This window comes from Indicator indicator, chromosome 34 (assembly GCF_027791375.1).
Source record: "Indicator indicator isolate 239-I01 chromosome 34, UM_Iind_1.1, whole genome shotgun sequence".
NCBI classification, from domain to species: domain Eukaryota; kingdom Metazoa; phylum Chordata; class Aves; order Piciformes; family Indicatoridae; genus Indicator; species Indicator indicator.
In genome coordinates, this window is record NC_072043.1 from 6,917,057 (window position 1) to 6,939,737 (window position 22,681).

General features: G+C 54.8%; 1 protein-coding gene across 6 annotated transcripts in view; it reads left to right on the forward strand.

Annotated features, from left to right (window-relative positions):
- The window catches only part of GRAMD1B (GRAM domain containing 1B), a 162,583-nt gene that overhangs the window by 128,588 nt on the left and 11,314 nt on the right, over positions 1 to 22,681 (forward strand). For 5 of the 6 annotated variants that reach the window (XM_054395513.1, XM_054395511.1, XM_054395512.1 and 2 more), the window contains 9 exons: positions 7,449 to 7,533; positions 8,927 to 9,030; positions 10,647 to 10,742; positions 11,178 to 11,258; positions 15,071 to 15,186; positions 15,645 to 15,801; positions 16,336 to 16,525; positions 17,425 to 17,568; positions 21,898 to 22,016. In XM_054395513.1, coding sequence (XP_054251488.1) covers positions 7,449 to 7,533; positions 8,927 to 9,030; positions 10,647 to 10,742; positions 11,178 to 11,258; positions 15,071 to 15,186; positions 15,645 to 15,801; positions 16,336 to 16,525; positions 17,425 to 17,568; positions 21,898 to 22,016 — 1,092 coding nt within the window. Of the gene's footprint in view, positions 1 to 7,448; positions 7,534 to 8,926; positions 9,031 to 10,646; positions 10,743 to 11,177; positions 11,259 to 15,070; positions 15,187 to 15,587; positions 15,802 to 16,335; positions 16,526 to 17,424; positions 17,569 to 21,897; positions 22,017 to 22,681 lie in introns of all 6 variants that reach the window. The other variant, XM_054395510.1, reaches the window with a different exon arrangement.

Genomic DNA, 22,681 nt, shown 5'->3' on the forward strand with positions numbered 1-22,681 from the left:
TGAGTCAGCACCAGCAGGGTTTGTTGCAGCCTGCTGCAGCCTTGGGAAGGTGCTGAGCAGGCAGGCTGTGCTCTCTGTCCTTCAGTGCCTCTGCACTGCCAGTCATCATTCTGTCCAACTGCTCCTGGAGCAGCATTAACTCATTGTCTGCTCGGGTGTTTCTCATCCCTCCAGATCTGTCCTCAGCACCTCTGGTGTGAGGCCAGGCTGAGGGAGCTGGGGTTCTTCAGCCTGGAGAAGAGAACACTCCAGGGGGACCTTAGAGCTGCCTTCTAGTACCTGGAGGGATCCTCCAGGAAGGCTGCAAAGAGACTTTTCCTGAGGGTGTCTAGAGACAGGACAAGGGGGAATGGTTTTGAGTTGACTAGGTTTGGACTGGATCTGAGGAAGAAGTTCTTCAGTATGAGGGTGGTGAGACTGTGGAACAGATTGCCCAGGGAGGCTGTGGATGCCTCCACCCTGGGGGGGATTCAAGGCCAGATTGGCTGAGGCCTTGAGCAACCTGGGCTGGTGGGAGGTGTCCCTGCCCATGGCAAGGGGGTCAGAGTAGATGATCTCTGAGGTCCCTTCCAGCCTAAGCCATTCTATGATTTCTTCACCCCTCCAGGTTTTCACTGATTTCTGTGGATGGAAAGGTTGGAGCAGATGATCCTTGGGGTGTGAGATTCTGTAATGTCAAGGCTCTAAATTACAACTCAACTTCTGGTGGTGCTTAGGTGATGATGAACTTAAATCCACTTTCCACCCCAAATGGCCAATGGTTGCTTGGAAGCTGCTTCTTCTGCTGTTCATTTACTTTCAAAAGGACCAAAAAAGAAAAAATAATAAAGAAGAGGGGAAAAGGCTGAGAGCTCAGCTCAAGTTTGGAAGAAACCCTGAGGGACAGGTGGCTTTGGTGGCATCAATCAGCAGAGCAGCCCTGCTGTCAGTGGGGTATCAACTCTCCCACCCAAGCAGGGAATGTGTTCTGCAGTCTGCTCCTTTCCAGAAGCTTCCCCAAAGAGTTAGGAGAGTGGCCATCAGTCATGGGAACTGGTGAAGGTTTTCCTTCCCCCTTTTCTCTCTGCCTCTTGCCATCTGCCCTCCTCAGCTCTCAGTTGTGATGTGCTGTACAAGACTGCACCTTGCTCGGCGCTCAGCTTCCCTGTCCTGTCCCATCCCCCAGCAGGTCGTGGGAGGGTTTGTTTGTGCCTCATCAGGGAGATATCACCATGGGGAGTCATCCTTTTTCCCCTTTTCCCCCACCAAGCCTCTCCACCCTTCCAGTGCCATCCTGCCCTGGCTCCCTCTGTTTGCAGTAGAGTTAATGTTTGCTCTCTGGTGCCTGGTACCATTCATCTCTGCAGGGAAGCTGGGTGGGTGTGGAAACAGAAGTATCCTGGTGGAGGTGGTTTTGTTTTGGAAGTCATCCCATAAGCAGTTTCCAGCAAAGAGGCCATTCAGTAAAGCAGTGCAGGTAGCTCATGGATGTCTCTAGTCCTAATTCTTCATAGGTTCATAGACTCAGGGAATGGTTTGGTTGGAAGGGACCTTGAAGATCATCCAGTTCCAATCCCACTGCCATGGGCAGGGACACCTCCCACCAGGTTGCTCAAGGCCTCATCCAGCCTGGCCTTGAATACCTCTAGGTGTTTCTAGGGCATTCTTTGTAGTCCCCAGGCTATAGAAATCCTGTTTAGTTCACTCATCTTGGAGTGGCTTCCAGCCCCAAGGAAGGATGTTCTGCTTCCTTCCAACAGGGCTATGTAGAGAGAGCTGTCTGCTCCCTGGTGCCAGCAATGCTTTTGTGGTGCACCTTGAGCAGCCAGAGGCTTGACAGCTCCTCCTGCAGTCCCTGCCCCTGGAATGGAGTAGTGGCTTTGCAGAGGTTTGCTTAGGTTGGGGTTTTCTTGGTTGGGGTTTTCTTGGGTTGGGGTTTCCTTGGTTGGGGTTTTCTTGGGTTGGGGTTTTCTTGGGTTGGGGTTTTCTTGGGTTGGGGTTTTCTTGGGTTGGGGTTTCCTTGGTTGGGGTTTTCTTGGGTTGGGGTTTTCTTGGTTGGGGTTTTCTTGGGTTGGGGTTTTCTTGGGTTGGGGTTTTCTTGGTTGGGGTTTTCTTGGTTGGGGTTTTCTTGGGTTGGGGTTTTCTGGGTTGGGGTTTTCTTGGGTTGGGGTTTTCTTGGTTGGGGTTTTCTTGGGTTGGGGTTTTCTTGGTTGGGGTTTTCTTGGGTTGGGGTTTTCTTGGGTTGGGGTTTCCTTGGTTGGGGTTTTCTTGGTTGGGGTTTTCTTGGTTGGGGTTTTCTTGGGTTGGGGTTTTCTTGGTTGGGGTTTTCTTGGTTGGGGTTTTCTTGGTTGGGGTTTTCTTGGGTTGGGGTTTTCTTGGTTGAGGTTTTCTTGGTTGGGGTTTTCCTGGTTTGGGGTTTTCTTGGTTGAGGTTCTCTTGGTTGGGGTTTTCTTGGTTTGGGGTTTTCTTGGTTTGGGATTTTCTTGGTTTGGGGTTTTCTGGGTTGGGGTTTTCTTGGGTTGGGGTTTTCTTGGTTGGGGTTTTCTTGGTTGGGGTTTTCCTGGTTTGGGGTTTTCTTGGTTGAGGTTCTCTTGGTTTGGGGTTTTTCTTTGGGGTTTTCTTTGTTGGGGTTTTCATTGTTGGGGTTTTCTTGGTTTGGGGTTTTCTTGGTTGAGGTTTTCTTGGTTTGAGGTTTTCTTGGGATTTTCTTGGTTTGGGGTTTTTTCTTTGGGGTTTTCTTGGTTGAGGTTTTCTTTGTTGGGGTTTTCTTGGGTTGGGGTTTTCTTAGTCTGAGGTTTTCTTGGGGTTTTCTTGGTTTGGGGTTTTCTTGGTTGGGGTTTTCTTGTTCGAGTTTCCTTGATTGAGTTTTCTTGGTTGAGGTTCTCTTGGTTTGGGGTTTTCTTGGTTGAGGTTCTCTTGGTTTTGGGTTTTCTTGGTTTGGGGTTTTTTTAGTTTGTTGTTTTTTTTTTTTTGTGTTTGAGTTCTGTGTGCCCAGCTGCTTAGGAAGAATGAGGATTTTCCTGCAGTATGCTCATACCACAGACTCAGCATCACAGCTGAGCAAGCACTGCTGTCATGGTGTGGAGCTTTACTCTGTGTTTCTCCACTTGAGTGAGGAATGGAGAGGCTGGGGACCAAGGGCAGAGAGGTTCAGGGAGTTCCAGCACTCCAAACAATCTTTCTGGGACCTGAAGCAGTTCATTTTCTAGAACCTTGCCCTCCATTTCCAAAGTGACCTAAGGAGTGAAGCCTAGGGAGCCCTGAGCCTTTGGGGGGTGCTCAGAGATAGGTGTGGATGTGCAAGTCACACAAGGCTGCTTGCTCAAAGCCCTGCTCTTTAGGCTGGTCTCTCCTTACTCCCCTTGTGCCTCCCCCAGCACACTCTGTCCAGCAACTTTCCATTACAGGAAACATCTGCTTGGAGGCAGGGCTGAGCCTGGGTTACTGCAGGGCATTGGCCACCAGAATCACCCAGCTCCACTCACTGCAAGCATGTGTGAGGCACTTGGGTGTCTGCCTCCCATGAGAAACCTTAACAAAGCCTGGAGCTGCCTTGCAGAGCAGAGAAGGACTAGAGAGGAGAGCCTGAGGCAGGCACTGAAGGGGTGACTGCTCTGCTGCTTTCAAAGAGCAGCCAAATCCCAGCCAAAGAGCTCTTTGAGTCTCTGAGCATTCTGCTGTCCTTGCCCAGCCCTGGAAACCTCAGCCAGACCTGCTCCAGAGGGCTGCTGCTGCTGCTGGGAGCTATTTCAGTGGCTGCCCTGGGCACTGGGCCTGGGTCAGGAGCTGCAGAAGCCTCTCAGCCCTGCCTGGGACTGCTGAGGCTCTTGGCACGTCTGCAGCGCTCTGGAGGGGATACCCGCAGCGAGAAGCTGGTGAGAGTGGAGCAGAGGAGCACAGAGGTTGCCCATCAGCAAGCTCACCCCAATGAGCCATCTTGGTGCCATCTCTGGAGGGCAAATCCTCTCTCAGATCTCCAGGGGCTGCTGGGGCAGACGACCTGAGTGTGAGTGGGAAAGCAGGGGAAGGCAGATCGAGTCCTGCCCAGCCGCTGGGTCTCGTTCGACTCTGAATCTAAACAAGAAGCAGTGACAGCAGGAAGAGGAAAAGCAGAGTCTGAGAGCACAGGGAGCTTTTGCAAGTGCTGAGGAACACCATGGATTCCTTGCTGGAGTGTGGAGCTCTCTGGGATCTTGTGCTGGATCAAGAACTGCCACGTCTGCTGTGGGACCTGGAGGGGCTTGCTGACTTACCACAAGCAAGTGTCAGCCATGGATGGGATGAAATTCCAGCTGTGAGTGTCTCTAAAGGCAGCTCTTTGTCACCCTAACAGAAGCATCTGCTCCAGTGCAGGCTTTGGACAGGTCAGAACCTGCCTGTCTGCAGGGAAGGAGGGGGGAGCACTGCTCCACATGGAAACTGTAGTGCTGAGTTGGGTTGCTTGTGATGCTTGGAGCCCAAAGCTCTGTTCCTCCCTCCTTTCCCATCCTCTCTGCTTGTCCCAGGAAATCTTGGGTTTGGGCTCTTGCTGGAGCCCATCTCTGACCAAGATCTTTTGCAGATGTCCAGGCTAGGAGTTTGGTGAGTAAAATTCCTGTTGGTGTCATCTTCTGGCTAGCAGATTTTATTCTGAGGCAAGAGACCTTCCTTTGGGCCCACAGGACTGGAGCACATCTCTGAAGGGCTGAGTTGATGGCAAAATAATTTCTTTCTAGTGAGGAAGAGGAAATGCTTTATGGGGAACAGGAGGTTGTCTGGGTTTCCCTCTGGGATTTGATGGCATTTGACAACTCTCTAAGGCTAATGCTAAATAAACTCCATGTTCCTCACACCCCTGGGACCCCACCAACACCTCCCCAAACAGAAGCTGCCTTCTGTGATGGCTTTGATTTTGGGGATCCTTGCTGGGAGGCTCTGAGCTGTACTCAACTTTCTGCTTTGGGAGCTCTGTGTTGTGCAGCTGGAGGAGGTTAGGAGAGGGTTGCTGAGATGAACTGAAGAGGGGAAGGGAAAGGGTTGCAGCTCAGGTTGCTTCACCTTCCCTACAGCTGTGTGAGAAAGAAGCTGATTTGGGAGGTGGGAGATGCAGGCTTCCTGAGGTTGCATTGCCTCAATTTCAGTCAACTCTGCCTTCAAGAGATGTTTTGAGCACCTCTCAGCATGGGCATGGTGTGAGGAGGTGGTCTAAGGTGGACAGACAGCTCAGAGAACACCAGAGAGAAACCAGCTGCTGGTCTCCCTCCAGCCAACAGCATCTTTTTCTCTGAGGTCTTCCATGAGGCCAAGTGTCTGCAGTTTAAGAGCAAAATGTGGCTGAGACTCTGCAAGATCCTCTTCTGAGCCCCACCAAAGTGTTTGCACTGCACCAGTGGGTGGCTGCATGGTCATTGGCTGCCAGGTGGAGCTCTTGGGGAGAGGAATGAGGGTGGCTGCAGTGCTCCTGAGTGGAGCTCTTGGTGGGGAGAGGAATGAGGGTGGCTGCAGTGCTCCTGAGTGGAGCTCTTGGGGGAGAGGAATGAGGGTGGCTGCAGTGCTCCTGAGTGGAGCTCTTGTTGGGTGAGGAATGAGGGTGGCTGCAGTGCTCCTGAGTGGAGCTCTTGGAGGGGAGAGGAATGAGGGTGGCTGCAGTGCTCCTGAGTGGAGCTCTTGGGGAGAGGAATGAGGGTGGCTGCAGTGCTCCTGAGTGGAGCTCTTGGAGGGGAGAGGAATGAGGGTGGCTGCAGTGCTCCTGAGTGGAGCTCTTGGAGGGGAGAGGAATGAGGGTGGCTGCAGTGCTCCTGAGTGGAGCTCTTGGAGGGGAGAAGAATGAGGGTGGCTGCAGTGCTCCTGAGTGGAGCTCTTGGAGGGGAGAGGAATGAGGGTGGCTGCAGTGCTCCTGAGTGGAGCTCTTGGTGGGGAGAGGAATGAGGGTGGCTGCAGTGCTCCTGAGTGGAGCTCTTGATGGGAGAGGAATGAGGGTGGCTGCAGTGCTCCTGAGTGGAGCTCTTGATGGGAGAGGAATGAGGGTGGCTGCAGTGCTCCTGAGTGGAGCTCTTGATGGGGAGAGGAATGAGGGTGGCTGCAGTGCTCCTGAGTGGAGCTCTTGGGGAGAGGAATGAGGGTGGCTGCAGTGCTCCTGAGTGGAGCTGTTGGAGGGGAGAGGAATGAGGGTGGCTGCAGTGCTCCTGAGTGGAGCTCTTGGAGGGAGAGGAATGAGGGTGGCTGCAGTGCTCCTGAGTGGAGCTGTTGGAGGGGAGAGGAATGAGGGTGGCTGCAGTGCTCCTGAGTGGAGCTCTTGATGGGGAGAGGAATGAGGGTGGCTGCAGTGCTCCTGAGTGGAGCTCTTGATGGGAGAGGAATGAGGGTGGCTGCAGTGCTCCTGAGTGGAGCTCTTGATGGGAGAGGAATGAGGGTGGCTGCAGTGCTCCTGAGTGGAGCTCTTGATGGGGAGAGGAATGAGGGTGGCTGCAGTGCTCCTGAGTGGAGCTGTTGGAGGGGAGAGGAATGAGGGTGGCTGCAGTGCTCCTGAGTGGAGCTGTTGGAGGGGAGAGGAATGAGGGTGGCTGCAGTGCTCCTGAGTGGAGCTCTTGGAGGGGAGAGGAATGAGGGTGGCTGCAGTGCTCCTGAGTGGAGCTCTTGATGGGGAGAGGAATGAGGGTGGCTGCAGTGCTCCTGAGTGGAGCTCTTGGAGGGAGAGGAATGAGAGTGGCTGCAGTGCTCCTGAGTGGAGCTCTTGATGGGAGAGGAATGAGGGTGGCTGCAGTGCTCCTGAGTGGAGCTCTTGGAGGGAGAGGAATGAGAGTGGCTGCAGTGCTCCTGAGTGGAGCTCTTGATGGGGAGAGGAATGAGGGTGGCTGCAGTGTTCCTGAGTGGAGCTCTTGGAGGGGAGAGGAATGAGGGTGGCTGCAGTGCTCCTGAGTGGAGTTCTTGATGGGGAAAGGAATGAGGTGGAGCATTTTGTGGAGAGAGGAATGAGGATGACTGCAGCTGCTTGGGAGAGGAAAGAGGATGACTGCAGTATTCCTGAGCTCCTACTGGCAGTGATAGTTCAGGTTGCCCTGGCAGGGCTGCAGCTGCTCTGAGGTGCCTGTTCTCTGGGGTGCTGTGCTGCTCCTGGCAGAGCTGGGGGTGGGTGGCTGATGCAGTGCAAGCACAGCAGGTGTCCTGCCAGTCCCTTGTACAGTCTGGGGTTGCAGGACAAGAGAGTTCTCCTGCAGCCACAGCAGTTCTGGTTGGCTACCTAGCAGGTATGGGCATAGCCCTTCTGCTCTGTGCTTGCTCTTCCAAGTCAGGTTCTCCTCTTCTTCTCACTTAATGCACTAAATCCCAAATCCTCCCATCTGTGTGCCTGCTGTGATGGGAGCTCCTAGCCTCGTGCTCTGTAAATGCATCTGATCCCCCTCTCCTTCCCGAGGCATTCCTGTTATCCCACCCCACTTCTCTGCACTCATGCCTGCCCCTCTCTTCACCAGGCCCTCTGTTCTTTGCAGGTGTTGAGTCCAACCTACAAACAACGGAACGAGGATTTCAGGAAGCTCTTCAAGCAGCTCCCCGACACGGAGCGCCTCATCGTAGGTAAGGCCATCCCCTGGGGGCCTGCTCTGCTCTGCTCTGCTCTGCTCTGCTCTGCTGGGCCATCTGCATGCAGCTGCTTCTGCCTCTCCAAAGAGGCTGCCACCCAGAAGCAGTCCTGTGCACAGGTGGAATTCCTCCTCACCATTTCTAAGAAGTTTCGTCGCACAGAATCAGGGGGTGGTAGGGGTTGGAAATGGACCTCTGGAGATCATCCAGTCCAGCCCCCTGCCAAGGCAGACTGACCTACAGCAGGTCACCCAGGAGCACATCCAGGTGGGGTTTGAAAGTCTCCAGAGATGGAGACTCCACCACCTCCCTGGGCAGCCTGCTCCAGGGCTCTGCCACCCTTCCATTCAAGAAGTTCCTCCTCATGCTCAGATGAACTTCTGATGTTCAGTCTGTGCCCATTGCCCCTTGTCCTGTCTCTGGGCACCACTGAACAGAGCCTGGCCCCAGCCTCCTGACCCCCACCCTTGGAGTATTGATCAGCATTGATCAGATCCCCCTCAGGCTGCTCTTCTCCACACTCCACAGCCCCAACTCTCTCAGCCTTTCCTCCTCACAGAGCTGTTCCAGGCCCCTCAGCATCTTTGCAGCCCTTTGCTGTGCCCTCTCCAGCAGTTCCCTGTCCCTGAACTGAGGAGCCCAGAACTGGACCCAAGACTCCAGATGTGGCCTCAGCAGGGCAGAGCAGAGAGGAGTTTTGTTTCAGGGAGATCAATGCTGATTTGTATCAGCTGCAGCTCTGTGCCCTCAGGCTCAGGGGATTACTTTTCCCCCACAGTGCTCCCCCAAGCCCAGCAGTGTGTTGCTGTTTGAACTCTCCCCTCCTTTGGGCAGGCTTGCAGTGCCTCAACATGCACACCACTGAGCTTCCCTTTGGCCTAACCTCCCTGGTGCTCCCTGCTCACACATGACTGCCCTGCCCATGGCTGCTGAGGCTGAGGAGTGGCTGCCCAGTGGCCTGCATCTGCTCTTTTGTCTTATGTAAGTGGTGATCTCATCCCATGCTGTTGGAACAGGCACATCCTAGGAGAGGAATAGGAATTGTCCAGGATGCCTCAGCTGGGAGAGGAATGAACAATGGCACCAAGAAGGTGAAAAAGGAAAAAGCAGGTTAAAATCTGGCAATAGCATCTGGGCTGCTGCAGAATGGGAGCTAATAAGGGCCAGCTCAATCAGTAAGAGATGTCTGTGAGGTGCCCTGGGGAGCAACCAGAACCTAGTGGACAGAGAGCAGCTGTGGCTCAGTTCCTCCTGGCTCTGCCTTTGACTTTCTGCAGGATCCTTTTGTCTAGCTTCTTCTGTGGCTGCTGCTGCTTATGCTCTGCTTTATTCTCCCCTGTCTTCTGGTTTTGCTGCTGCTAAGTGATGATCTGTTGTCCACCCACAGATTACTCATGTGCTCTACAAAGAGACATTCTCCTGCAGGGCCGCCTCTACCTCTCTGAAAACTGGATCTGCTTTTACAGCAACATCTTCCGTTGGGAGACACTGGTAAGGCTGTCCCTGGGCTTCAGAGACTCACAGAATGGGGTGGGTTGGAAAGGACCTTGAAGATCATCCAGTTCCAACCTCCCTGCCATGGGCAGGGACACCTCCCACCAGCCCAGCTTGCTCGAAGCCTCGTCCAGCCTGGCCTTGAACACCTCCAGGGAGGGGTCAGCCACAACCTGTTGCAGTGCAACCTGTTCCAGTCTCTCCCCACCCTCACTCTCAACAATTTCTTCCTCATCTCCAGTCTCAATCTCCCTTCTCCCAGCTCAAAGCCATTGTTCCTCCCAGCCCCTGTCAAAAGTCCCTCCCCACCTCTCCTGGAGCCCTTTCAAGTACTGGAAGGCTGCTCTAAGGTCTCCCTGGAGCTTTCTCTTCTCTAGGCTGAACATCCCCAACCTTTTCAGCCTCTCCCCATAGTGGAGGTTCTCCCCACAGTGGAGGTTCTCCAGCCCTCTGATCATCTTTGTGGCCTGGCCTCCTCCAACAATTTGATGTCCTCCTTCTGCCATACCAGGTTGCTCAAAGCCTCATCCAGCCTGGTCTTAAACATGTCCAGGGGTGAGATGTCCACAGCATCTCTGGGCCACCCTTGGCAGTGTCTCACCACCCTCACAGCAGTGAACTTCCCCACGTCAGGTTGCCTGCTGGTGCAGCTGTGACAGCCTCTTTCCCTTGTCTCTCTCATCAAGTGTCTCTGACAAACCTGGTGGCCTTCTATGAACAGGTCACAACATTAATAGATGAGGGACCATGGGCAGGCTGCAGAGCTGGGACCAAGCCAACCTCAGGAGGGTCAACAAGACCAAGGGCAAGGTCCTGCAGCTGGGGCAGGGCAATGCCAAGCACAAATGCAGGCTGGGCAGGGACTGGCTGGAGAGCAGCCCTGAGGAGAGGCACTTGGGGGTGCTGGGGGAGGAGAAGCTCAGCAGGAGCCAGCAGGGAGCACTTGCAGCCCAGAGAGCCAAGCAGAGCCTGGGCTGCAGCAGGAGAAGTGTGGCCAGCAGGGCCAGGGAGGGGATTCTGCCCCTCTGCTCCACTCTGCTGAGACCACAGCTGGAGCTCTGGGTCCAGTTCTGGAGCCTCTGTTCCAGGAAGGATCTGGAGGTGCTGGAAGGTGTCCAGAGAAGGGCCAGGAGGATGAGCAGAGGGCTGGAGCTGCTCTGCTCTGGAGACAGCCTGAGAGAGTTGGGGTTGTGCAGGCTGGAGAGGAGAAGGCTCCCAGGAGACCTTCTTGTGGCCTTGCAGGATCTGAAGGGGGCTCCAAGAAAGCTGGGGAGGGACTTTTGAGGGTGTCAGGGAGTGATAGGACTGGGGGGGTGGAACAAAACTGGAAGTGGGGAGATTCAGACTGGACGTGAGGAAGAAGTTGTTCCCCATGAGGGTGGTGAGAGCCTGGAATGGGTTGTCCAGGGAGGTGGTTGAGGTCCCATCCCTGGAGGTGTTTAAGGCCAGGCTGGATGAGGCTCTGGCCAGCCTGCTGTGGTGTGAGGTGTCCCTGCCCATGGCAGGGGGTTGGAACTGGCTGAGCCTTGTGGTCCCTTCCAGCCCTGACTGATTCTCTGATTCTTTCCCTGTGCTCTTCTCCTGCCTTGCCCTTGCCTCACGGCTGGCTGCAGCTGACTGTTCGCTTGAAGGACATCTGCTCCATGACCAAGGAGAAGACAGCAAGGCTGATTCCTAATGCCATCCAAGTTTGCACTGACACTGAAAAGGTATCTCCTTGAAGCCTTCCCCCCCTTCAGGGGCCACCCCATGTGGCTGTCAGGGGCAGGGCAGTGTCTGCTCTGAGGTTTCTGCTTGTGCTGCCTGGGAGCTGGGGAGCTGAAAGGGATGGGTGCAGAGCTGCTGCAGACACAGGTAGCTGATGTGGGGGGGGTGGGGGCAGGTAGAAGATCCAGGTTGTATAGCAGCACATCTCTAACAACTGCTCCTGTGCTCAGACTCACTCCCTTGGGTGAGAGGCCTCCCAGTGAGACCTCCAGGAGCTTCAGCCTGTGCTGAAGAGCTGAGCAGCTGCACTGTATGGCTTGCTCAGACCTCCTGTGAACACCAGCTGGGGAGTGACCCAAGCAGGCTCCTTCCTTCTCCTTCCTGTTTTTTGGGAGCCTTTTTCTGAACTGTTTTTCTCTCCATCTCTCCTCATTCAGCACTTTTTTACTTCCTTTGGGGCTCGAGACAGGACCTACATGATGATGTTCAGACTCTGGCAGAATGCTCTCCTGGACAAGGTACAGAGACCAGCAGCTCAGTGTTGGGGTGGGGTGAAAGGGGGGTGACAGACATCTGCAGAGGCATAGTACCTGTGTTGGAGCAGAGCAGGCACAGGACTGCAGCTGCAGTTCTCTCTTCTTCCATGGAATTCTGTCAATGTACAGATGCCACTTAGTAGATGCCACTTTGCTGAGATAGAGTGGTTTGGGTTGGAAGGGACCTTAAAGATCATCCAGTTCCAACCCCCCTGCCATGGGCAGGGATGTGTAGAAGCATGCACCTCAGGGAGGCCTTTTGAGGTCCATTGTTCAGGTGAAACAGCCCAGGAGGGAACAATTCACAATGCAACACAGACAGCTGACTGCACTCTTGGGAATTCTGTGCTTCAGAAGTGCAGAGGTCAAGACAGAGCAGCAAAAGATGATGATGTGGGAGGGGTTGGACAGGACTTATGGAGGTCATCCAGTCCTACCCCCTTGCCAGGGCAGGGTCACCTAGAGAGGGCCACACAGGAACACATCCAGGTGGGTTTGGAAAGTCTCCAGAGGTAGAGACTCTACCACCTCTCTGGGCAGCCTGCTCCAGGGCTCCAGCACCCTTCAATTAAAGAAGTCTCTCCTCATCTTTATTTCAGGGCATCCCAAAAGCAGAGGAGAACAGTGGGGGGTGTGCAGTGCAGTGGGTAAGGGCTTGTTGGGTTGGATTTTAAAGTGAAGCAGGGCTGTGCACCTGCTGTGCCAGGGCCCCCATCTATCCTATTTGATCCTAGAATCAGATCCCAGGAGCATTCCTGGCCTCACTGAAGGAGCAAAGCTCAGGAACTGATGTTACAGTGCTGCAAGCATTTCAAGAAGCTCTGGCTTGAGTTCATCCCCTCCTGGAGGCTCAAGTAATCACCCCCCCAGAATACCCTGTACTGAGAAGCAGGGTGGTGTTCAGTATGCAGAAGGATCCCCTTGCAGTGGGCATCCTCTCTTGCTCCCATGTGTTGTCATTTAATCAGCCTTTGGAAGCTCCTGACCAAATGCACTGCCCTTGCTTTCAAGGTCAAAGCAATTGGGAACTGAGAGGTGGAGTGATAAAGGACAGGAAACTCTTCCAGAGCTCTTCTTCCAAATGTGGGATCCAGGCCTGGCAGGAGAGAAGTAGAGAGACCCTAGTCCACATTTGCTGATGAGACCTGTGGGTTGGAGTGTGTGTGAGAAAGAAGGGGAAACAGAGTTAGACATCTCTAAGGTCCCTTCCAACCTCCAATCCTGCAGCCAGTTCTGCTGTCCCCAGCATAAGAAGCACACAGAGCTGTTGGAGGGAGTCCAGAGGAGGCCACAAAGATGAGCCAAGGGCTGGAGGCACTGAAGATAGGCTGAGGGAGCAGGGGGTGTTCATCCTGGAGAAGAGAAGACTCCAGAGGGACCTTAGAGCTGCCTGCCAGTACCTGAACAGATCCTGCAGGAAGGCTGCAGAGAGACTTTTCCTGAGGTTGTCTGGAGACAGGACAGAGGGGAATGGTTTGAAGCTGAAGGAGAGCAGGGTTGGACTGAAGCTTAGGAAGAAGTTCTTCAGTATGAGGGTGATGAGACTCTGGACCAGGTTGCCCAGGGAGGTCATGGATGCCTCCTCCCTGGAGGTGTTCAAGGCCAGGCTGGATGAAGCCTTCAGCAGCTGACTCTAGCTGAGAGGCAGAGGGGTTGGAGTAGATAACCTCTGAGGTCCCATCCAGCCTGGGCCATTCTATGATTTCTCTGGCTGAGAGTTTCTCATTAGAGGCTTTTTGGTTGCTACTTCTGGGAGCCAGATTGAAAACGTCCTGCCTTATCCCAGGCAGTAGCTGTGGGCAGAAGTTCAAACCAGCAAGTCAGAAAAAGAAAAAAAGGACACCCTAGATTTGTTTTCCCTCATTACCAAGACCAGTCTTTGTTGTTGCTCTTGAGTTTCTCATGGGCAGCACCCCCACCCCACCTCCCTTCATCCTTGTACCACATTGAAGTCACAAGTTTCTGCTGCCCCATTTGAGAACCTCAGCACTCAGTCATGGGGTGATCAGTTGACCTTCAGCCCTAAAAACAATGAGCTTTTGTGACCAGGCTGGACCAGGTCCATCCCTTTGGACCTGGCAGTGGGTACAAACTGTTCACAAGCTGTTCACAACAGTATCTGCTGAGACAAACTTAGTGTCTGGTGAGACAAACTGTTTGAAACTGCAGCAGGAAATGGTTTCCTTTGTTGCTCTTTGCCATCATCTTCCCCTGCAGCTGTAATTCCTCAGGCAGCTTTGGTTTAAACAAACTTGGAGGTGGGGGAAAAAAAAAAAACCTCATAAGGCTTTGGGGTTTGGAATAGTAGGGGACACTAAGTGGAGGCAGAGCAGAATCACAGAATAAGGTTGGAAAAGACTTCTCAGATCTCTGAGTCCAACCAGCAACCCAGCCCCACCATGGCCACTAAACCATGGCCCCAAGTGCCATGGCCACAGGTTTCTTGAGCACCTCCAGGGATGGGGACTCCACCACCTCCCTGGGCAGCCTGTGCCAATCCCTGACCACTCTGGCAGCAAAGAAATTGTTCCTCATCTGCAACCTAACCCTCCCCTGGCACAGTTTCAGGCCATTTCCTCTCCTTCTATCACATCCTAGGGAGAAGACACTGACCCCCAGCTCAATCCAACCTCCCTTCAGGGAGTTGTAGAGAGCAATGGTGTCTCCTCTCAGCCTCCTCTTCTTCAGGCTGAGCAACCCCAGCTCCCTCAGCCTCTCTCCAAACCTTTCCCCAGCTTCATTGCCCTAAAAAAGTGAAGAGTCAGAGGAAATGTGTGGAGGGAGGTGCAGGTTTTCTGCTCACATTATTGTGTGCAGAGGGAAATCTCAGCTCCTCTGCTGCTCTGGGTGTTGGCTTTCTGATTATCTTAAGCCTTGTGAGGTTGTGGCATGGCCAAATGAGAAAGTCAGGGTTTGGGGCAGAACCTGGACTTGGTGAAAGGGGCTTGACTGGGGGCTTGACTGGGTTGCATTCAGAGGAGTGAGTCCAGCAGAGCCAGGGAGGTTCTCTTCCCCCTCTGCTCTGCCCTGCTGAGACCTCACCTGCAATATTGCATCCAGCTCTGGGCTCCCCAGGTCAGGAGGGATAGGGATCTGCTGGAGAGAGTCCAAGGGAGGGCTCCAAGGATGCTGAAGGGACTGCAGCACTGCCTGGGGAGGAGAGGCTGAGAGCCCTGGGGGTGTTCAGTGTGGAGAGGAGAAGACTGAGAGGGATCTGATCAATGTCTATCAAGAGCTGAGGGCTGGGGGTCAGGAGGGAGGGGACAGGGACAGACTCTGCTCAGTTGTGCCCTGGGACAGGACAAGAGGCAGTGGATGCACAGTACAGGAGGTTCCACCTCAACAGGAGGAGGAACTTCTGCACTGGAAGGGTCCCAGAGCCCTGGAGCAGGCTGCCCAGAGAGGTTGTGGAGTCTCCTGCTCTGGAGCCTTTCCAGCCCCATCTGGATGTGTTCCTGTGTGACCTGTGCTGGAGTCTATGGTCCTGCTCTGGCAGGGGGCTGGACTGGATGATCTCCAGAGGTCCCTTCCAGCCCCTAACATCCTGTGGTCTGTGATCTCTAAGGCAGCTTGGCCTGGCAATAGGATACCTACAGCCCCAGCCCTTAGCCTGCATGGAGCTGGGCCAGCCTGCCAGTAACACAGAACCCACCTTGTAGCAGGGCTCAGAAGAGGTGAGCCCATCAGAAGGCTCTCACCTCTCGTCAAGGCAAGGAATGTGATGCTCCTGCCAGTTGCAGTTCCAAAAGCTGATGGTGTTTTGTGTTCCTGCTCTTCTCTGCTCCCTCCTTTAGCCTCTCTGTCCAAAGGAGCTCTGGCACTTTGTCCACCAGTGTTATGGGAATGAGCTGGGTCTGACCAGTGATGATGAAGACTATGTGCCTCCTGATGATGACTTCAACACAATGGGGTGAGTGAGGAGGGCTAAAAACCTGCCCTAGGAGTCCCAGGAGAGTAAGAGTCCTGATACATTGCATGCCTTAAACTGCTCAGTGTCCCTGGTGAGAGATTCAAGGTCGTGACCAAGTGGTTTGCCCATAAATGTGCAGTGTTTAAAGAGCTGAAGGGGTTCCCTTTCCTCCTGGAAGCAAGTGGGGCCCAAAATGCCTGCTTCTGCTTGCTGCAAATGCTTGTGAATGCCCAAGCATCCCAGTGGGCAAGGGCAGGCAGTGCCTTAGCTGGTCAGAAAGAGCTGAAGGTTCCCACTCTGTGTAGGAACCCTCAGCAGGTTTGGGCTTTGATCTTCCCTGCAGGGAACCACATCAGTGGAAGCTTCACAGAAGTGTTTTTTCACTTGCTCTGTGTGTCCAGTTGTAGCTGTTCTGAGAGGTGTAAACATAAAACCCTCTGTTCTCTGTGGCGTCTCAGCTACTGTGAAGAGATCCCTGTGGAAGAGAACGAAGTCAACGACAGCTCCTCCAAAAGCAGCATGGAGGCCAAGCCAGAAGCTAGCCCTCAGCTGCCAAAGAAATCTGTCACTGCCAGCACCTTGACCTCCACAGGAAGCAGTGAAGCTCCAGCCTCGGTGAGTGGCTGCCTCAGGGCACACTGAGGCTGGGGGTGAGGAGGAAATTCTTCACAGTGAGGGTGGGGAGAGACTGGCACAGGTTGCCCAGGGAGGGAGGTTGTGGATGTCCCCTCCCTGGGGGTCTGGCCAGGTCTCCTCATAGCTCCTCAGCAATGCATACAATCTGCATACAATGCATACAGCAGGGAATGGGGTGAAGGGGGGAGAGGGGAGATGGAGACCTTAGAGCATCCTTCCAGTGCCTGAAGGGGCTCCAGGAGAGCTGGGGAGGGACTTTGGACAAGGGCTGGGAGTGCCAGGATAAGGGACAACGGCTTTGAGCTGGGAGAGGGGAGATTGAGAGTGGAGAGGAGGAAGAAATTGTTTAGAGTGAGGCTGGGGAGACACTGGAACAGGTTGCCCAGGGAGGTTGCTCAAGGCCTCATCCAACCTTGCCTTGAACACTTCCAGGGAGGGGGCAGCCACAACCTCCCATGTCCCTGTGTTTCCAGGTGCTGATCTTGCCCTCATTGTGCTCTCTCTTTGCTGCAGTTTGATGGAGTCCTACCAGAAGAGGAGGAGGTAGTGGCAGAGAGTCCTGTGGAAAAAGACCTTGGCATTGCCAATATCATGGGAGAGAAGATTGAGATCATTGGCCCTGTCACCTCCCCTTCCCTGGACTTCAATGACAATGAAGACATCCCCACTGAGCTCAGTGACTCCTCAGAGACCCATGATGAAGGTATGTGGGGAAGGGTTGTTGCAGCAGAGTTGTTTTCAGGCTTCTCCCAACATTTCTAGGGAGGGGCTGGAGTGGCAAATACTGAATTCATTTTCTGGACCCTAAGAGTTCAGAAGATGCGAAGAATTCCCTTCTTGGGCTGCAGAAGGTGAATGTGGGGGGTGCTTGGGTGGGTGTCCCTAGAATACCCTGTGTGGCTCATGAGTCCTTCTGATCCTGGGCTGCATCCAAAGCAGTGTGGACAGAGGTGGAGAGAGAAGATTCTATCCCTCTGCTCTGCTCTGCTGAGACCTCACCTGCAGGGCTGTGTCCAGATATGGAGCACTCAACACAAGAGAGACATGGACCTGCTGGAGTGGGTCCAGAGGAGGCCACATCAGTGGGATGGAGAACTTCTGCTGTGGGGACAGGCTGGGACAGTTGGGGTTGTCCAGCCTGGAGAAGAGAAGGCTCCAGGGACACCCTAGAGCAGCATTTCAGTGTCTGAAGGGGACCCTGAGGAAGGCTGGGGAGGGGCTGTTGCCAAGGGCTTGTGAGGATAGGATGAGAGGCAATGGTTTGAAAGTGGAGCAGGGCAGATTTAGGTTGGACATCAGGAGGAAAGTTCTGCACAAGGAGGGTGGGGAGACTGGACCAGGTGCCCAGGGGTGTGATGGAGGACACACTTGATGTGGCCCTGAGCAGCCTGCTCTAGTTGGAAGTGTCCCTGCTGGCTGCTGGGGGGTTGGACAAGATGACCTCTGAGGGTCCCTTCCCACCTGGTGCATTCTGTGAAGCTGTGAATCAGGTTCAGAAGTTCCCCTTTTGGGTTCCTTCTCGTGAAAGTAAACCACCAAGGCGCTGGTCCCGTGGGGGCACCGAGGGTCATGGCTGGGGCTTCTGGCTCTGTTTGCCCACAGGGGAGGTCCAGGCCTTCTATGAGGACCTGAATGGCCGTCAGTATGTGAATGAGGTCTTCAACTTCAGCGTGGACAAGCTCTATGACCTGCTCTTCACCGACTCCCAGTTCCAGAGGGACTTCATGGAGCAGCGACGCTTCTCCGGTGAGCTGCCGGCAGGGGCAGGCCGCGGCCGGGGGCTGCCCCCCTGCCAGGGGCACAGCAAGGATTTGGCACATGGCTTTGGGGTGCAACCTTGCCTGAGAGCCTGGGAGATGTTCTGAGCACCTCCTGGGACAGCTCTGGGACTGGGCAATGCTCTGAGCAGCTCTGGAACAGCTCTAGGGGCTGGGCAATGCTCTGAGCAGCTCTGGGACAGCTCTAGGGACTGGGCAATGCTCTGAGAAGCTCTTGGACAGCTCTAGGGACTGGGCAATGCTCTAAGCAGCTCTGGGACAGCTCTAGGGACTGGGCAATGCTCTGAGAAGCTCTGGGACAGCTCTGGGACTGGGCAATGCTCTGAGCAGCTCTGGGACAGCTCTAGGGACTGGGCAATGCTCTAAGCAGCTCTGGGACAGCTCTAGGGACTGGGCAATGCTCTGAGCAGCTCTGGGACAGCTCTAGGGACTGGGCAATGCTCTGAGCAGCTCTGGGACAGCTCTGGGACTGGGCAATGCTCTGAGCAGCTCTGGGACAGCTCTAGGGACTGGGCAATGCTCTGAGCAGCTCTGGGACAGCTCTAGGGACTGGGCAATGCTCTGAACAGCTCTGGGACAGCTCTAGGGACTGGGCAATGCTCTGAACAGCTCTTGGACAGCTCTGGGACTGGGCAATGCTCTGAGCAGCTCTTGGACAGCTCTAGGGACTGGGCAATGCTCTGAGCAGCTCTGGGACAGCTCTAGGGACTGGGCAATGCTCTGAACAGCTCTGGGACAGCTCTAGGGACTGGGCAATGCTCTGAGCAGCTCTGGGACAGCTCTGGGACTGGGCAATGCTCTGAGCAGCTCTTGGACAGCTCTAGGGACTGGGCAATGCTCTGAGCAGCTCTGGGACAGCTCTGGGACTGGGCAATGCTCTGAACAGCTCTGGGACAGCTCTAGGGACTGGGCAATGCTCTGAGCAGCTCTGGGACAGCTCTAGGGACTGGGCAATGCTCTGAGCAGCTCTGGGACAGCTCTAGGGACTGGGCAATGCTCTGAGCAGCTCTGGGACAGCTCTAGGGACTGGGCAATGCTCTGAACAGCTCTGGGACAGCTCTAGGGACTGGGCAATGCTCTGAACAGCTCTTGGACAGCTCTAGGGACTGGGCAATGCTCTGAACAGCTCTGGGACAGCTCTAGGGACTGGGCAATGCTCTGAGCAGCTCTGGGACAGCTCTAGGGACTGGGCAATGCTCTGAGCAGCTCTGGGACAGCTCTAGGGACTGGGCAATGCTCTGAGCAGCTCTGGGACAGCTCTAGGGACTGGGCAATGCTCTGAGCAGCTCTGGGACAGCTCTAGGGACTGGGCAATGCTCTGAGCAGCTCTGGGACAGCTCTAGGGACTGGGCAATGCTCTGAGCAGCTCTGGGACAGCTCTAGGGACTGGGCAATGCTCTGAGCAGCTCTGGGACAGCTCTAGGGACTGGGCAATGCTCTGAGAAGCTCTTGGACAGCTCTAGGGACTGGGCAATGCTCTGAGCAGCTCTGGGACAGCTCTGGGACTGGGCAATGCTCTGAGCAGCTCTGGGACAGCTCTAGGGACTGGGCAATGCTCTAAGCAGCTCTGGGACAGCTCTAGGGACTGGGCAATGCTCTGAGCAGCTCTTGGACAGCTCTAGGGACTGGGCAATGCTCTGAGCAGCTCTGGGACAGCTCTAGGGGCTGGGCAATGCTCTGAACAGCTCTTGGACAGCTCTAGGGACTGGGCAATGCTCTGAACAGCTCTGGGACAGCTCTAGGGACTGGGCAATGCTCTGAGCAGCTCTGGGACAGCTCTGGGACTGGGCAATGCTCTGAGCAGCTCTGGGACAGCTCTAGGGACTGGGCAATGCTCTGAACAGCTCTGGGACAGCTCTAGGGACTGGGCAATGCTCTGAGCAGCTCTGGGACAGCTCTGGGACTGGGCAATGCTCTGAGAAGCTCTGGGACAGCTCTAGGGGCTGGGCAATGCTCTGAACAGCTCTTGGACAGCTCTAGGGGCTGGGCAATGCTCTGAGCAGCTCTGGGACAGCTCTAGGGACTGGGCAATGCTCTGAGCAGCTCTGGGACAGCTCTGGGACTGGGCAATGCTCTGAGCAGCTCTGGGACAGCTCTAGGGACTGGGCAATGCTCTGAACAGCTCTGGGACAGCTCTAGGGACTGGGCAATGCTCTGAGCAGCTCTGGGACAGCTCTAGGGACTGGGCAATGCTCTGAATAGCTCTTGGACAGCTCTAGGGACTGGGCAATGCTCTGAGCAGCTCTGGGACAGCTCTGGGACTGGGCAATGCTCTGAGAAGCTCTGGGACAGCTCTAGGGACTGGGCAATGCTCTGAACAGCTCTGGGACAGCTCTAGGGACTGGGCAATGCTCTGAGCAGCTCTGGGACAGCTCTAGGGACTGGGCAATGCTCTGAGCAGCTCTGGGACAGCTCTAGGGACTGGGCAATGCTCTGAGCAGCTCTGGGACAGCTCTAGGGACTGGGTGATGTTCTGAGCAGCTCTGGGACAGCTCTAGGGACTGGGCAATGCTCTGAGCAGCTCTGGGACAGCTCTAGGGACTGGGCAATGCTCTGAGCAGCTCTTGGACAGCTCTAGGGACTGGGCAATGCTCTGAGCAGCTCTGGGACAGCTCTAGGGACTGGGCAATGCTCTGAGCAGCTCTGGGACAGCTCTAGGGACTGGGCAATGCTCTGAGCAGCTCTGGGACAGTTCTAGGGACTGGGCAATGCTCTGAGCAGCTCTGGGACAGCTCTAGGGACTGGGCAATGCTCTGAGCAGCTCTGGGACAGCTCTAGGGACTGGGCAATGCTCTGAACAGCTCTGGGACAGCTCTGGGACTGGGCAATGCTCTGAGTAGCTCTTGGACAGCTCTAGGGACTGGGCAATGCTCTGAGAAGCTCTGGGACAGTTCTAGGGACTGGGCAATGCTCTGAGAAGCTCTTGGACAGCTCTAGGGACTGGGCAATGCTCTGAGAAGCTCTGGGACAGTTCTAGGGACTGGGCAATGCTCTGAGAAGCTCTTGGACAGCTCTAGGGACTGGGCAATGCTCTGAGAAGCTCTGGGACAGTTCTAGGGACTGGGCAATGCTCTGAGAAGCTCTTGGACAGCTCTAGGGACTGGGCAATGCTCTGAGAAGCTCTGGGACAGCTCTAGGGACTGGGCAATGCTCTGAGAAGCTCTTGGACAGCTCTAGGGACTGGGTGATGTTCTGAGCAGCTCTGGGACAGCTCTAGGGACTGGGTGATGTTCTGAGCAGCTCTGGGACACCTTAACAGACAGTAGCCAAAACCAGGTGGAAGCAGCCTTGTTTGACTCCCTAGTTTTGTTTTCTCAGAGCCAGCTCTTAGTTTAGGAAGGAAGCATACTCTCTTTGTGTTTTGCCATCAGCTAAGGCCTGGTGCTGTGTTCAAGGCTGAGGATGTGTTCAAGTGTGAGGGAAAAGCTCTTCTAGCTCCACTCCAGCCACTGGCATGAGCTATGCAGTTGATGATGCAAGGAGAATGTATTCCCTTGGCATGCTGTAGTCCTCTTGTTCCTCTGACTGTAGGTTTGCTGCAGGATTTATGTCCCCAGCCTCTCTGCCTTCCTCTGCACTTACAAGAAGGGAAAATGCTCACCTCCAGTGGAGGAGACCTTCCTTTACCACTCAGTTCAGCCCTTGTGCTTCTGCAGCCAACCTCTCCAAAGGGGAGAGAAGGTTGGCTCCAGGTTGTGCCTTTCCCTGGGGAAATAATGAGGTCCCCCTCCAACTTGGCACTGGGGAGGCCACACCTCAAATCCTGGGGTCAGTTTTGGGCTCCTCACTCCAAGAAGGACATTGAGAGGCTGGAGAAGGTCCAGAGTAGAGCAAGAAAGCTGGGGAAGGGTCTGGAGAAGAGGGCTGGGGAGGAGCAGCTGAGGGAGCTGGGGGTGTTGAGCCTGGAGAAGAGGAGGCTGAGGGAGACCTCATTGCTCTCTCAAACTGCCTGTAAGGTTGGAGTGAGGTGGGGGTTGGGCTCTTCTCCCATGTCTCAGGTGATAGAAGGAGAGGAAATGGCCTGAAATTGTGCCAGGGGAGGGTTAGGTTGGAGATGAGGAACAATTTCTTTGCTGGAGGAGTGGTCAGGGATTGGCACAGGCTGCCCAGGGAGGTGGTGGAGTCCCCATCCCTGGAGGTGTTCAAGAAATGTGTGGCCATGGCACTGGAGGTTGTGGTTTAGTGGTCATGGTGGGGTTGGGTTGCTGGTTGGACTGGAGGATCTTAGAGGTCTCTTCCAACCCAACCGTGCTCTGTTTTCTAATTCCTTGAACTGAATGTCGTTTTGTCCTTTCAGATATTATCTTTCACCCCTGGAAGAAGGAAGACAATGGCAATCAGACCAGAGTGATCCTGTACACCATCACCCTCACCAACCCCCTAGCCCCCAAAACTGCCACTGTCACTGAGACACAGGTATGTGAGAGGGGAGCAGCTGTGGGATTCTTTGCAGGGACAGATCTGCAGCTCTTTTCTTGCCTTGGGCACGCTGCTTTGCATGTTGTCCTCCTCCCTCTCCATGTCCCTTCACACCTCCTCCTGGTATTACCTTGCTGCCCATTATGGCTGCAATTGGGAGTGCCTGAGGGGACAGGGCTGGGCTGCAAGGAGAGGACCCCCAGAAGCAGAAGGGGTTGCAAACAAGGCAGAAAGAGAGATCACAGGATCACAGGGTGCCAGGGGTTGGAAGGGACCCGAGGAGATCATTGAGTCCAACCCCCTGCCAGAGCAGGACCATAGAATCCAGCACAGGTCACACAGGAACACAGCCAGATGGGGCTGGAAAGGCTCCAGAGCAGGAGACTCCACAACCTCTCTGGGCAGCCTGCCCCAGGGCTCTGTGACCCTTACAGTAAAGAACTTCCCCCTTGTGCTGAGGTGGAACCTCCTGTGCTGCAGCTTACATCCATTGCTCCTTGTCCTATCCCAGGGAGCAAGTGAGCAGAGCCTGTCCCTGTCCCCTCCCTCCTGACCAGCAGCCCTCAGAGAGTTATAAACATTTATTAAATCCTCTCTCAGTCAGAGGCTGACTAAAAAGCCCCAGGTCCCTCACTCTCTCCTCATAAGGCTCATGCTCCAGT